General features: G+C 40.0%; 1 protein-coding gene across 1 annotated transcript in view; it reads left to right on the forward strand.

The window, feature by feature from the left end:
• MYO3B (myosin IIIB) overlaps nucleotides 1-14,841 on the forward strand; it is a 476,002-nt gene extending 461,161 nt beyond the window's left edge. The window contains exons 34-36 of the mRNA XM_043487760.1: nucleotides 13,026-13,132; nucleotides 13,505-13,551; nucleotides 14,352-14,841. Coding sequence (XP_043343695.1) covers nucleotides 13,026-13,132; nucleotides 13,505-13,551; nucleotides 14,352-14,490 — 293 coding nt within the window. The 3' untranslated portion in view covers nucleotides 14,491-14,841. The remainder of the gene's footprint in view (nucleotides 1-13,025; nucleotides 13,133-13,504; nucleotides 13,552-14,351) is intronic.
• The last annotated feature ends 1,174 nt before the right edge of the window (nucleotides 14,842-16,015 follow it).

A 16,015-nucleotide genomic window follows, 5' to 3' on the forward strand; every position in this document is an offset into this window, starting at 1 on the left:
TTCTGGTGTAGTTATGGAGAATTTTTCCCCAAATGTATTTTGATGGATCATCTTTAAATTCCAGCAAGCCAGTAGGGTCAACAGCATTTATGTCCATTTTGCAGATGAGGTATTAAGAGGCCAAATAGCAGGAAGTCTGTAGTTACAGCATCTTAGACTCCAGGAGTTGGTGATGGACAGGGAGGCCTGGTGTGCTGCGGTTCATGGGGTCGCAAAGAGCTGGACATGAGTGAGCGACTGAACTGAACTGAACTGAAAGTTGGCAAGGACCTTAAAGAGCCTCTCAGCTAGTAGTTCTCAGCCTTTACCTGCTTTCACACTGGTTTCATGCAACAAACCTCCATCAGGCACATCTTTCACTGTATACAGATGCTCACACACTGGGAAGGAGTGTGACTCCATGGAGAACAACTCAGAATCTCCAGGCAAGAACAGATGTAACGTCCCACATCACCATCCTCTGTTGAAAAAAAAAAAAATCACTGTATTAGTCCAACTCCATTTTACAGATAAAATGTGGCGGCCCAAGGAGGTAGGCAATTCACCCAGAACTTGAACTATGCCCAGGCCTTCTGACCCCAAGTCCAGTGCTGGTGTCAGTACAGCTGACTGGCCCTTTGCACACTCAAAACAGAAACCGGAACCAGGTGCCCAATTTAGAGAGCCAGGCAGAGCTGGGGATGAACGCCCCAGAATCCCCTGCCACGAGGAATCAAAGACCCAGTCACAATCAGTTTAGTAAAACCAGCACTATCTGGTGTCCCATATCCTCAAGCATTTAAAATGTCGTTCCAATCTTCAAAGACATTCTTCGTTCCATTTTTATCTGCTTTTACCCAGGACATTGTTTCCCAGCACCCAAGTAGTTCACTAGGTGATTTGCATCTCATTAGGAGCTCCAGAAATGACATCTCCCAGCCTGCTGCCTGGCATTGTGGGTCTGCTAAGCAGCAGATCCAGGTTGTGGATTTTTTTTTTTCATGTTGACATTTTTGAAAAAGCTGAATTAATGCTGTTTTCCCACTGGGCACACTTTGGGCAGCCATTTTCGCCTTAATTCCTATCCCCCTACAGGACCAAAGTTATAGAACAGAAGTGGGTCATCCCCACATGAAGACACCTGGCTGGAAAGGAGTGCTGTGAGGCCTCAAAATAAGCAGTTTTAAAACTCCTAAAAGCAGAGAGATGGGACATGATGTAAACATTCTGACCACTATGCAAAGTAAAAGAAAAAGAAGGAAAAGCAACACAACCCACTAGAATCTGTATAACTGATTCTAAGCTTGTACCTTTTAAACATTTTTGACCAGTTTCAAGCCTCCTAACACCTCAGAGATTTTGCCTTGCATTTGTTTTGCCTTAAAGGAAGTCTTACTAGGTTCGACTGGCTTTTCAGCTTTGTCACACATTCACATAGAAACTTCCAGAAGAGTACTGAGCAACATTGTACTTCTGGAAACCAGATATAATGTTTCCATGATCAGCAAAACTTTTCTTTTGGAATAAGAGAAATGATTTTCCCAATGTCCAGGAAAATCAATCTCTGCTTTGGACTCAAGCCATTTGATGCAGCTTCCAGGGCTAAGAAAATGCTTGACGTTGAGGGCCCTATTGGAGATGCTTCCCCTTCCCAGAATTCCTTCTATCCTGCAAAACCTCTCTGATCCTGGGCCAACTTTCAAGATGGCAACTAACAAATCCACAAAATCAATCTAAGCTCTTAGGAAAGAGTTAAATCTCTGGTCTTTTCCAACCCTGGCTACAAATTAAAATCATCTGAAGGGGGGAGGGGCATTTTTAAAATAATAACAATTCCAGAGACCTAATCCTAACCAACTGAACTAGGATTTCCAGGGGTGAGGCTGAGGCATCAGTGTTTTTCAAAAGGTCTTTAGGTGATACTAACATACAAACAAGGCAGAGAACCACTTTCACACACCAAGAATTATGAGAGCCACTTAGGTGCGCTTGCTCTGCCTCTGCTGCCCTGCTTTCTCTTTCCATATGTTATATGTCATCCTCACTGCAGCCTTACTTGCAGGTGATCATCATCAGTAAGTTCAGACTTGTAACAAGTGCTAGAGGTGGGATTCATACTCGGGTTTTTCTGACTCCCCTGCCTTTCTTCTTCTGCAACATTCATGTTTCTCAAAGTGTGGGATGTAGATCTCTGATAGTTTGCACGTTGATTTTAGATGGTGTGTGGGTATGACCTTAAATAACACTGAAGTATGTGAAAGAAAGTTATTCCTTTTACAATTCTCACTTTAAATTCTTCAGATTAAGGAGAAAGTCTTAGTGGTATTAGTATGTCTTAAATTCCTCTCACCTGTCTTTTTAACAAAACTTTAAGAAGCCCAGAACATTCTGCGGGAAATAGAATCTAGCTCAGGTGTAATAATATTGTTTTATTCTCACTGTATTTACTTTATTATTTGCTTCTGTTTATGGCAAATAGCACATGTTTTCCACTTACAATAGTGAGTAAAGCTTCATTTTAAAAGAAGTGTATTTAAGTGAAAAAAGTAATTAAGTTGATTTTTAAAATATTAAAGAACAGTACAGGTGTCTTGAATATAGCGCAAAAAAAAAAAATTTATGTGGCAGTTGAATGACAGAAGTTTGAAAACTACTTTCCTACTACATGGCACGGACAGCAGGGAAGGGCAGGCATTCACCCTCTCAAGTAATTAATGAAATGCAGATCAAAACAAATGATATGCCATTTTTTTCACCTATTGAATTGTCAGGATTTTTCTTAAAGATGCTGGTCCATGATGCTGAAAGCCTTCGAAAACAAGTCATCTCTGGTACAGGTGATAGAAGTATATTTTGCTACGTACTTCCTAGAAGGCAGTTGGAAATAAAAATTGTAAGTTTTTAAAATATGTATAATCTGTGGCCAATAATTCCACTTCTAGGGATTTATCCTAAGAAAATAATGTGAATTGTCAAAGCTCATGAGTATGAGCTTTGAGTATGTTGTTGTATGAGTTGAGTATGAGTATGGGAAACATATGTTTCCCACAGCATTTTTTATTATTGAAAAATACTGCAAGCAACTTCTGTGCCCAAAACAAGAAATTACATAAGTTAATTATGGTCCATTCGTAAAATGAAATAGCATGCAATTTTAGAATTGATGCCATTTAGACAAATCTGGAAGACAGATAAGAAATCTGTTCCAATATTTGCTGCTATTATGGGAATGGGATCAGGGTTTTTTGTTGTTTTTTTTTTTTTCTCTTTTCATTGCTTAACTTATTTGAACATCATGTCCATTTATTACTTTAAAAATGTAACTCAAAGTATGATACTATTTTTAAATTAGGCTAAAAAATGGGAAAATATTTATAACTTTACTGTTAAGTGTGAGGAAAAGCAGTGACAAAGTATATGAATGACTAATTTTTTGTTTAAAAAAAGTGAATATGTATTCTTAGAAAAAATATTGAAATGATTTTAAGAAAAAATTATATAACAAACCTTGTTTGTTAAAGGCCATTTTCATCTCCCTCGTTGGAAGACAAAGGTTCCCCAGAGGTGTCCCAGGATAGGAAGGTCCTTGGCAATAATATCCCAATTGATAGAAACAAAGAGTGGACCACAGAAATGGAACAGGACTTGACAAAAATGATGAATAGTCACTATTCATTCATTCATTATTTGGTGAGTGTATGTCAAGCCCTGAGCTATGAAATAGTTTCAGGAGAAGTTATTACCACTTCCCTTACTAATAAGGAGAAAATTCCACACAGACAATTTAAAACTCCACCATCTTCCACAGGCACTAATGTAACTCAGGAATGTTTTCTTTGTAGCAATTTTGCAATTTTGAAGAAGATTGTTCATGACATAACATGGCAACTGGGAAAATTTGTAGCTTTCCTTTCATCTTAGAAAGGAAGATCTGAATTACATGCACCCCAGGAGAAAATATCTCTTTCTGGTTGTGTGTGTGTGTGTTTTACAAAAACCTACTGAATTCCTTAGTCTCTCCTGAAGTTAGATATAGTAAGCTGAAAACTTGTCAGAATGTCTCAGTTAAAGAACAAGCATCAAAATACCTAGGCCGTGGGGTTCGAATCAAAAGACCTGAGTCCAAGCCCAGGTTCTGAGCAGAGGTCAGCAGAGGGGCCCAAGCTCCCTGACATTCAGAACCCCTAGACATAAAAGCAAGGTGCTGAACCACAGAGATTATCATCCTCCATATCATGACTTAAAATGGAACATTTGAACTTCCAAGGCATAATTTCTCCCCTTTGACTCCCTATCCAGTATGTATGGATGTGAGAGTTGGACCTTAACGAAGTATCCAGTACATATGTAGCCAGTACATACATACTGGATACTTACTGTACATATATACTTACTGTATCCAGTATGTATGGATGTGAGAGTTGGACCATAAAGAAGGCTGAGTGCCAAAGAATTGAAGCTTTTGACCTGTGGTGTTGGAGAATACTCTCCTTTTTTAAATTTATTTATTTTAATTGGAGTCTAATTACTTTGCAATACTGTAGTGGTTTTTGCCATACATTGACATGAATCAACCATAGGGGTACATGTGTTCCCCATCCTGAAACCCCCCTCCCACCTCCCTCCCCATCCCATCCCTCAGGCTCATCCCAGTGCACCGGCCCTGAGCACCCTGTCTCATGCATTGAGCTTGGACTCGTGATCTATTTCACATATGATAATATACATGTTTCAGTGCTGTTTTCTCAAGTCATCCCACCCTCGCCTTCTCCCACATGGAGAAGACTCTTGAGAGTCCCTTGGGCTGCAAAGAGATCCAACCTGTACATCCTAAAGGAAATTAGTCCTGTCTATTCATTGGAAGGACTGATGCTGAAGCTGAAGCTCTAATACTTTGGCCACCTGATGTGAAGAGCCGACTCACTGGAAAAGACCTTGATGCTGGGAAAGATTGAAGGCGGGAGGAGAAGGGGGCAACAGGGGATGAGATGGTTGGATAGCGTCACCAACTCAGTGATGATTTTGAGCAAGCTCGAGGAGATGGTGAAGGACAGGGAAGCCTGGCGTGCTGCAGTCTATGGGGTTGCAGAGTCAGACATAACTGAGCAACTGAACCACAACAGCAACTCCTTATCAAGACTCTGAGCTTCTCTGACATAGCACATGTCCCACAGCATATCACTGGTTGTTAATTAACACTGGTTGTTAATCTGAAATTCAAATCTAGACAATTTTTTTTTCTTTTCCTAAGTCTGCCAACCCTAATTCTACAGACTTGATAATTATACAATTTTCTATAGACTGCATTCTTTTTTTTTTTTTTTTTTTTCGGCTGTGCCTGAGCAGCATGAGAAATCCTAGTTCCCCAAGCAGGGATCAAACTCATGCCTCCTGCAATGGGGGTGAGGAGTCTTAACCACTGAATCACCACTACAGAAGTCCCACAGACTGCATTTTTAAAGTAGTGCAAATCATTGAACACTTTATGCCAATGTAGTTCTTACTGGTCTAGTACCATGGCTCTCAACCATGGCTGCACATTAGAACCATCGAAGGAAATTAAATCTATATATCTATCCATCTGGTCTTCCCTGGTGACTCAGCAGCAAAGAATCCATCTGCAATGCAGTAGACACAGGTTCTATCCCTGGGTCAGGAAGATTTCCCCAGAGGAGGCTGGTGGGGCTACAGTCCATGGGGTCCCAAGAGTCAAACACAACTTAGTGACTAAACTATCACCAGTACCATCTGTCTGTCTGTCTGTCTATCTATCTATCTGTATCTATATGTATCTATATACAGATATGGGGCTTGGCTGGTGGCTCAGACAGTGAACAATCTGCCTGCAATGCAGGAGACCCAGGTTTGATGCCTTGATTGTGAACATCCCCTGGAGGAAGGCATGGTATTCTTGCCTGGAAAATCCATGGACAGAGGAGCCTGGTGGGCTATAGTCCATGAATGTGTAGTAGGTCCTGATCTGGACATTGGTAATTTTTTAATTTATTTTTTAATTGGAAGAAAATTGCTTTACAATGTTGTGTTGGTTTCTGATGTACAACAACTCAAATCAGCCATCATTATACATATATCCCCTCCCTCTTGAGCCTCCCTCCTCTCCTCCCATCCCACCCCTCTAGGTCATCACAGAACACCAAGCTTGGCTCTCTATTATATATGGACACTGGTACTTTTAAAAGCTGAACATCTGCTGTAGTGTGAAGAAAATGAGCCTAAATAGAATGTATCTCATAACCTCATATAGGATTTGCCATCTGTAAATCCAAACTCTGTTTGCTTCAAGAGGATGTTTTACTTGGCAAGAAACCCTGGAAATGCCTCATCCACAAAATGGCAATCAGATCAAAAGTCCTACTGCTCAGAAAGTATCCATGTTTGCTGAGGCCCTCAAGGAGGGTGCAAAAGACTGGCTTTCCCTGGAACCCTGCTCCCTGCCTGCCCACTCCTCAAGACTTGGAATCCATACTGTCCCACCAAGCCAGAGAATATTCAGGCTGCATGACCCATCCTGCCATCCCTGTGGTTGTCCTTCCCTTGATGTAACCATGCTAGGAAATTTACCAGAACTGGCACATCCAGATTAGGTGATGAAAAGGGAGACATTCTTAGGGTCAATGTTTGGGAAGAGCATTTGTGGCCAAAATAGCTCTAACTCAGCAAGTCAAAGAGAACAGAGGAAGTCCTTCTTTATCTCTGGGATGCTAGGAGAAAAACAAAAAGCCTCATTTGTGACTTAAAATTGTGTTTGAATTAGGGTTGCCAGATTTAGGGGGGAAAATGGGACACCTGGCTAGATTTGAATTTCAGATAAATAACCAATCACTTTTTAGTATAAGTATGTCCTAAATATTGCACAGGATATACTTACACTCAAAAGGTATCAGTTGCTTATCTGAAATTCAAATGTAAGCAGGTACCCTGTACTTGATCTAGCCACTCTAGTTAGAATATACCTGCATGTTCAATAAAGAAAGTTGAAATATTAAATTCCCAAGTCAGTCATTTAAAGTTATAGAACAAAGCCATCAACTGAATTCAGCCATTTGTTTCTCACCACAGGCTTGAACAATTGTGCAGTCATGCCATGTAATGACTTGGAATTAAGGAATAAGGAATTCAGTTCAGTTCAGCCACTCAGTCGTGTCCAACTCTTTGCGACCCCACGGACTGCGACACACCAGGCCTCCCTCGCCATCACCAACTTCCGGAGTTTACTCAAACTCATGTCCATGGAGTCGGTGACGCCATTCAACCATCTCACCCTCTGTCATCCCCTTCTCCTCCCGCCTTCAATCTTTCCCAGCATCAGGGTCTTTTCAAATGAGTCAGTTCTTCGCATCAGGTGGCCAAAGTATTGGAGTTTCAGCTTCAACATCAGTCCTTCCAATGAATAGTCAGGACTGATTTCCTTTAGGATGCACTGGTTGGATCTCCTTGCAGTCCAAGGGACTCCCAAGAGTCTTCTCCAATACCACAGTTCAAAAGTATCAGTTCTTCTGCGCTCATCTTTCTTTATAGTCCAACTCTCACATCCATACATGCTGCTGCTGCTGCTGCTAAGTCGATTCAGTCATGTCCAACTCTGTGTGACCCCATAGACGGCAACCCACCAGGCTCCGCTGTCCCTGGGATTCTCCAGGCAAGGACACTGGAGTGGGTTGCCATTTCCTTCTCTAATGCATGAAAGTGAAAAGTGACAGTGAAGTCACTCAGTCATGTCTGACTATTTGCAACCCCATGGACTGCAGGCTACCAGGCTCCTCTGTCCATGGGATTTTCCAGGCAAGAGTACTGGAGTGGGTTGCCATTGCCTTCTCTGCATCCATACATGGCTACTGGAAAAACTATAGCTTTGACTAGATGGACCTTTGTCGGCAAAGTAATGTCTCTGCTTTTTAATATGCTGTCTAGGTTGGTCATAACTTTTCTTCCAAGGAGCAAGCATCTTTTAATTTCATGGCTGCAGTCAACGTCTCCCATGATTTTGGATACCCAAAAAATAAAGTCTGCCACTGTTTCCCCATCTATTTGCCATGAAAAGATGGGACCAGATGCCATGATCTTAGTTTTCTGAATGTTGAGCTTTAAGCCAACTTTTTCACTCTCCTCTTTTACTTTCATCAAGAGACACTTTAGTTCTTCTTCACTTTCTGCCATAAGGGTGGTGTCATCTGCATATCTGAGGTTATTGATATTTCTCCTGGCAATCTTGATTCCAGCTTGTGCTTCCTCCAGCCCAGTGTTTCTCATGATGTACTCTGCATACAAGTTAAATAAGCAGGGTGACAATATACAGCCTTGACGTACTCCTTTCCCTATTTGGAACCAGTCTGTTGTTCCATGTCCAGTTCTAACTGTTGCTTCTTGACCTGCATACAAATTTCTCAAGAGGCAGGTCAGGTGATCTGGTATTCCCATCTCTTTCATAATTTTCCACAGTTTGTGGTGATTCACACAGTCAAAGGCTTTGGCATAGTCAATAAAGCAGAAGTAGATGTTTTTCTGGAACTCTTTTGCTTTTTCAATGATCCAGCGGATATTGGCAATTTGATCTCTGGTTCCTCTGCCTTTTCTAAAACTAGCTTGAACATCTGGAAGTTCACGGTTCACGTATAATAAGGAGTATTCCCTAATAAGTGTCTGCAGGAATCAGACGTGACTTAGCATTTCCTAGTGCTATTGAAACTCCCTCCATATTTCTTGCATTTTCTGACAGATTTATATCCAGTTTATTATAGAGTTCTGTGACAACTCAGAAGAGAGGGTGTGTTCAAGATCTCAAAAATGAAGTAAAAAAGGTGCAGGGGGAAAAAATGTACAGAGATTCTTGAAAAGGAAAGAGACCTATGTTAAATGCAAACTAGTATTCATGATATAATATACTTTTAAAAAGCACAGTAGGCAGGTGGCGCCCAGAGTATGGGCTTCCCAGGTGGTGCTAGTGGTACAGAACCCACCTGCCAATGCAGGAGATGCAAGAGATGTGGGTTCAATCTCTGGGTCAGGGAGGTCCCCTGGAGGAGGGCATGGCAACCCACTCCAGTATTTTCACCTGGAAAATTCTATACAGAGTAGCCAGGCTGGCTAAAGTCCATGGGCCACAAAGCATAGGATATGACTGAGCACACACACACACACACATACACACACACACACCCCAAAGTATTACAAACTGAAGTTTGGCTTGGCTTACAACTATTTACATGAAGCAGAAGTTGGCTACTTACAGAATATGAACTTCATTGTCTCCAAAGTAAATAACTTATATTCTAATGTATGTCTTCAAACTCAAATTGCACAGTTTATCTACATAAGCTAGTCAAATGAACTAGGAAATTGCCAGATAATCCTGTTGCTTTGTATCTCTTATGGGCAAACTGATTGGCTAAAGGGCTAAAAGACAGGGATTCATGCATCCACTCTGCCACTTACAGACTTAGTTTTTCTCACCTGTAATTTCTTTATATACTGAAAGAAACATTTTTTGTTCTACATGCCTCATTATTTTTTTTTTTTAATTTTCAAGGAAAAAAATCTTGACAAACTTCTCAAAGTGAATACACACATAGGTTTAAATCACTGTACCATATGCTATTTTGTGTTTTGCTTCTTTTTCTTAATTTTGAATTTTCATGTATCAATATCATACCCATTTTTATCCTCATTGGTGCTCTAATGACATGACATCATATTTATATCTCAGCAGTAATTTCTCCTCAATTATTAAATATTTATTATGATTCTAGCTTTTTTCTGTTGAAGAAAGTGTTACATCCATTTTTATACAAGTGGTCTTTTTGTTCTCTTTCAGTTTACTTTGTTGGAACATGGTCCTTGAAACAAGTTACTTAGTTTTTGTTATCTATTGTCAAGTCACTTCAGGAGAGGGGGAGCCTATAGACTCATCTGTGTATCCAGGGCCACTCCCACATTGTCTTTTGACCTTTCAATTTATCCTAATAGAAAGGCAGTAGTAATTCTTTTAACTGAAGCTCTTTGTCAAGGTGGCTGAATATTTTTCAGTATCTCATTTCAAAATATAGAAATATATCTGTTAGCTCAGTTGGTAAGAATCTGCCTGCAATGCAGGAGACCCAGGTTCAATTCCTGGGTCGGGAAGATCCCCTGGAGAAAGAAATGGCAACCCACTCCAGTACTCTTGCCTGGAGAATCCCATGGACAGAGGAGCCTGGCGGGCTACAGTCTATCGGGTCGCAGGAGTCAGACATGACTTAGCGACTAAACCACCACCACCATCTTTCTCTTTCCTCAGCCTTTCCACCTTAAGTATAATATCGTGTCCCTATATTTTAATTTGTTTTTAATCTTTCTGTTGCACTTTCTTTCATCTTAAGGTTTTATTACTGTTCATCATATAGAATATTTCACTTTAATATAATTGAACCCATCCTTGTCCCTATTATCTTCTTCCACAGTTAAGATATGTAGTCTTTTTCATTTCCTTCTACAGTTTTCATGGGACTATTCAAAATGTTTAACTATATCACATCTGGAATGTATTGTGGCCTCTGAGAACCAAGAACTGTATTGAGAAAAATAAAAGATTTAGAGTTAAAAAAGAACTAATTTGAGTTCAGCAGTAATAGCTATGGCCTTAGGCAAGTCACTAACCTTTTAAGGCACAGTGTCCTCTACTAGACTGAAGGCAAGGACCTCGTCTTATTTCTCTTTGTCTTCCCCACATCATCAAGCGAATTACCTCACATATATAGAATATATTTTGTAAGCTCTATATTTAAGTTAAATTTTTGCACATTGCTGTCCAGTTGTTGCAACAGCAGTACTTGAATTTGTTTCTCAATTTAGTTGGCTGCTTGTGATTGATCATATATCACTAATACTCAGTTTTGCTCCAATAGCAAAATACCTGTTCCAGTGTTTTGAAAAGCAACATAAAATATGGAGGTATTAAAGTTAAAATAATAAAAATTAAAATTTGATGCTAAATCAGATACCAGCTTATACTAGATTCTAGTAGGTATAGATACCATCAGATACTAATATTTTGTTTTAATTTATGGGAAATTTTAAAAAGAGAAAATTCAATCCAATAACTGATTCTTTCTAAGAATCGGGAAAAGAACACCCACCCACTGAACAGCAAATTCATCAAGAGCAAAAATTGAGACCCATGTCTTATATTAAGCATTCCTAGTGGAAAATATAAATAAAGGCTTCTGATCAATTGTAATCTTTACATAAAGAACAACTGAACTGGGCTGAACTTCAGCTGAACCCCAAAACTATTTAAGATCAGTCTTTTGAGTTGCCAGGGTTGGAATTCCTATAATAGTAGAAAGTCTAAAAGAGAATAGATGTCAGATCTCCAGTACATGCTTAAAACAAGCAACCTTAACTCTAAACACTTCTGTTCATTAATCTATAAATCTGAAGGTCTAACGTAAAAGAGCCTCACAACCTCATGTTCTACCATATTACAAAATATGGACTTTGCAAAGCATATGGAAGTAGGTGTGTTGGAACTATCAGAAAGTACCCATTTCAGTTTTGGATTCCTTTTACTCTGAGGTTGGTGCTAGTACAAGAGGCTGGAGTCCTGTTCTCTGCACAGCTCCTGAAGAAGTGGATGGGGATGTCTGTCCAGGCTACTGGAATCCTCTGAAAGCACCATCATTCTGCTATGCTAATTAATATTTTTTCATGGAGCTTACTTTTAGGCAGACCTTTGACTTTTTAAAAGAATTTTTTATTAAGAAGATAATATGGTATAGTTTTTTTAACTGCTAGAATAGGAGGTAGGAGATCTAGGGTTGGGTCTCTGACACTTAAACTGGAGTGAGTCTTTCCACATTTATGGGCCTCAGTTTCCTTTTGTGAAAAAAATGGGTATTTAGAACAGATAGTTCCTAAAGCCCTGTGTGGTTCTAATAGTCTTGTTCAAACATAGATATGTTCCAGTTCAAAAAAATGCAAAACTTCATATTTAGGAAACTGATAATTTGCTCTTCATAATCGACTTTGCTGAGTCATTCTTCACTTAGAAAATTCCCCTACAATTTCTTTGTAGAGTAAGAGTCTCTAATAAAATCAAACTATGATTCCAAGTACAAATCACTCTTTTATAAATAATTAGTTTATGGTATACATATCCTTGGTTCAGGAAAATGATATCTCTTCTCCAGACCATGGCACTCATGAGCACTATTTTATGGCAGCTGTGTGTGTGTGTGTGTGTTTGTGTGTTTATTTGTGTCTGTGTGTGTGTTGGGAAGAAGTTAGAACTGCTGAATTCTGACTCAGATATAGTGCAAAAGGATAGTAGGTTTCACAAAAAGCACCTGCTTGGAAGGGAAATAAATCATGACTTCATTGTACACGTGGCTTCTTAATCTCCAGTGCACCCTTGGTCCAGGGTTCTGAAATCAGGACTAAGACAGGGAGGCTGCTCCGTGAAATCGTGCAATCATCCTTTCGCCTTCTCCTTTACACTACCTCCAGAGACTGCATGGATCAGTGGCATTGTTCAAAGCATTTCAGAAAATACTAGCTCAAGCCACTTTGCCTTCAAAATGTATCCCACCAAAAGGTTTGCTTCTCATCTACCCAACAATGTGTGTTCTCCAGATGTCTTTGAACTCTCACTGTAGGACGCGGTACAAACTGCCCCAGATTGCCTTCATTGCCTTAACTATCTCACCAAGAGGGCATTCTGTACTCTACAAAGGCTAACCACCAACCTCTACTTCACCAGCATGGACAAACCAATTTGCTTTCTGTCACTGTTGACTGCTGACTCAGATAAGAAAGATGAAGGCAAAGTCCCTGATAGCTACCCTTGTTTACACTTAGCAGTCTGTGTGTGTGTGTGTGTGTGTGTTTGTGTGTGTGTGTGGAGTATTTCTCCTGATATTAGCAAAGCTCTAACTTGCTTGTTAAAATAGGACAGGGTTTCTGCTAAATGCATTTATGTGATGAGCAATTTTACACTTAATTTTCCCAAAACCTCAGATAGTTGACAGAAAAGTTCTGTTATCCTGTTGCAGATTCAGAAAACGGTCTTGCACAGAAGCAGCGAACACCTCGCCGAAGATGTCAGGAGCCCAAAATGTTGAGTAGCCCTGAGGACACCATGTACTATAACCAGTTAAATGTGAGTTCAAAGTGGCCATAAAGCTGTTTCACTGGCTTTGTTTCCAGTTAATAATTCTGTTATTAATACCTGTTCCAGCCCCTCCAGCCCCACCCCCACTCTCTTATACTCTCGTCTTGAACATGTGCTTAGGCTCTTTATCTGTTGCTTTCATGTCAGGATGTCTGCCTTCACGGTGAATAATTGATGTGGTTTATCAAAGACGAGCAAGATGCATGCTTCATCAGGCTCACTTGAGCCCTTTGATCAAAAAAATTATGCTGTGACTTCTGATATTATCAGCATCTGCTTGCATTCAACACAAAATCACTTTGAATTAAAAATTAACGACTTGCTGCTTTGCTTTGACTGTGTTCTTGGCCCTCTCCACAGGGAACTCTAGAATATCAAGGGAGCAAGAGGAAGCCAAGAAAACTTGGGTAAATATCTGTCTTCTTAGTTCTAAGCAACTGTAAACAGAAGGGGTCCTTTGTGATATTACAGAAAATGCAAAACTTTCTAGAGAGGCTTCTAAAAATATGCAGTGGGGATATCACCACTATTATTGACATTGGAAACTACTTTTCACAGTAGCAAGTACACAAAACTTGAATTTATTCTGTCTGAAAAGACTGAAATTGCCACCAAAAAGTAAATGTTATTTCTCATAATTATCCAGGGAATTATACTGTCCTTATAATTCGAGATATGTATTGGGTTGTATAAAACTGTCCCACAATCAGAGCACTCCATGTAGTGCAAATACTCCTTCCTCCACATTCCTCTACCCTTGAGCCTTAAAGGTACACAAAGGAAATTTTCTCCCAATGATTAGCCAGGAGGCACTACAGAGTTTGTGGCTGATTTGACTGATAGCGTCTCGAATAGCAGTGAGACAGGTAACTGGTAGTAGTTTGAGAGCTAAAGATGGTCCGGAGGGGAACTTTGTCATCTAGAGGGAACCAGACGAATTAATTCACATAAATCAAACTGCAATACGATCACAACTTCCAGATACCACTAAATCGGGCCCGTTATTAGTGTGTGACCCAGATGTGAGAGGCTTCGTGACTCAGACCCCGGTTTCCGTGCTGGGAGACCCTGAGCTACGCTAAACTGTGCCCCACCACCCAGTGTGAGGGCCCAGCCCTGTTCCAGGAACTCGCACAATTTTAGCTGCCCCACTGATGACTGCTGCACTTGTTTTCTTCTTCTGCTGAAACTCTTTCCTTTGTTGCAGCCAAATCAAAGTGCTTGATGGGGAAGATGAATATTACAAATCTCTGTCACCTGTGGACTCTATCCCTGAGGAAGACAACTCAGTCCACCCTTTCTTTTTTTCTTCATCTTCAAAAGGGGCATCTTTTGCTCAACCCTGAACTATACCTTCTGCCTCCCAAGTCTGTTGAGGGTAAGAACAATCATGGTAATTCACTGACTGTCATTTAATAAGAAAGGTACAATGGGATCAACTTCTTTGGACATGTGGTCTGTGCTGGAGACTTACTGAACAATTTTCAGATTCCAAACAATTTTCTCCAACCTCTATCACCTACTCCCCTCTCCCGCAACATCTGCTCTGTAGCCTGAGCTGGGCAACCCCTCCTTTTCTTAACTCTTGAGTCCCTGTGGGACATGAGCATACCTCCACTACAGCAATGCCCATAATTCATGCCCCAATATCTATGAGAGTAACAATCTCACCTGAGGACACTGATGATATTTCTTTATTTTTCCTACCACATCATTCCATGCAGAATCTGCCCCTGTGAAAATCCAGGAGTCCCTTTCCTTGTCACCTCTGCACTGCATACTCTTTCCTTTTGCTGGTCTTTTCTATCCTTCCCACCTCACCACAGGGTTGGGGCTTCATTGCTGAGTGCCCCCATCCCGGAGGGATACACTCAAGATCTCTGAGGCCAGGATAATGTTTCATGCTTAGGGGAAGAAGTCTGAACCTTTCAGATTCTTCCTTTAAGGCAAATGAACCCCTCTCCTACTAGTTATTATTCTGATTAAGCTTTGCTTCTTTATTCCACCTTACTAAGACACCTTTATCACCTTGACAGTATAAAGAAAGGAATGAATTGGAAAGAAAATTTGGACCCATCAGAGTTCATGTCACATTATTTTATTACTGTCCATTCCCTGGTTGTCTGTCTCCATGAGGCCATGAGTAGCTGCAGAGGAAGTATCTTGTCTTGTCCATCTTAGTGGCCACAGAGTCTAGCACAGTGCCCAGCACAGAAGGACATGCCCACCCTTGAGTGAGTGGAGAGGCTTAGTTACACAAACATATCTAAAGTTACTTTTAATTATATGTGATTGATCACTTTTCTTATACCATAAGCTCTGATTTTTCACTGAAGCTTGGACTAGTCCTATTTAATCATATTGTACCATATATGATTCAGTGTGATCCAATGCAACAAACTCTTTTGAGTAGCTACTGTGCAAAACAGTATGTGAGACTGCTGTGTGATATGAAAATCTAACAAGACCCTTTCCCTAGAAAAGATGTTCTTAATATTCTTTCTACTTTAAAAATATTTGGCCGATAGTACACATGGGAGTACCTAGATTTTGAAAAAATAAACTTGAGGAAATAGAAAAAATAATTGTTACCAAAGTTTTAAAGGGGGAGAGTTCTAATAAGCATTTTACAAACACATATGATGAAATGAGGCATTTAAAGATCTCAGAAATTGTAACATTAAAAGAAAAAGAAATAGAGCCAATTTTTCAATAGTTGAACTTTACTGTTTAAAAAATGAGTCTTGATCTTTTTTCCAGATCTTCACCCTAAATGTATTTTCATAAGATATGCAAATAGAGCAGAAACACAAATGCATTTTATTTTGTTGTTTAAAATATAGTATATAGAATATATAGATTTTAACATTG

This window comes from Cervus canadensis, chromosome 15 (assembly GCF_019320065.1).
Source record: "Cervus canadensis isolate Bull #8, Minnesota chromosome 15, ASM1932006v1, whole genome shotgun sequence".
Taxonomy (NCBI): Eukaryota; Metazoa; Chordata; class Mammalia; order Artiodactyla; family Cervidae; genus Cervus; species Cervus canadensis.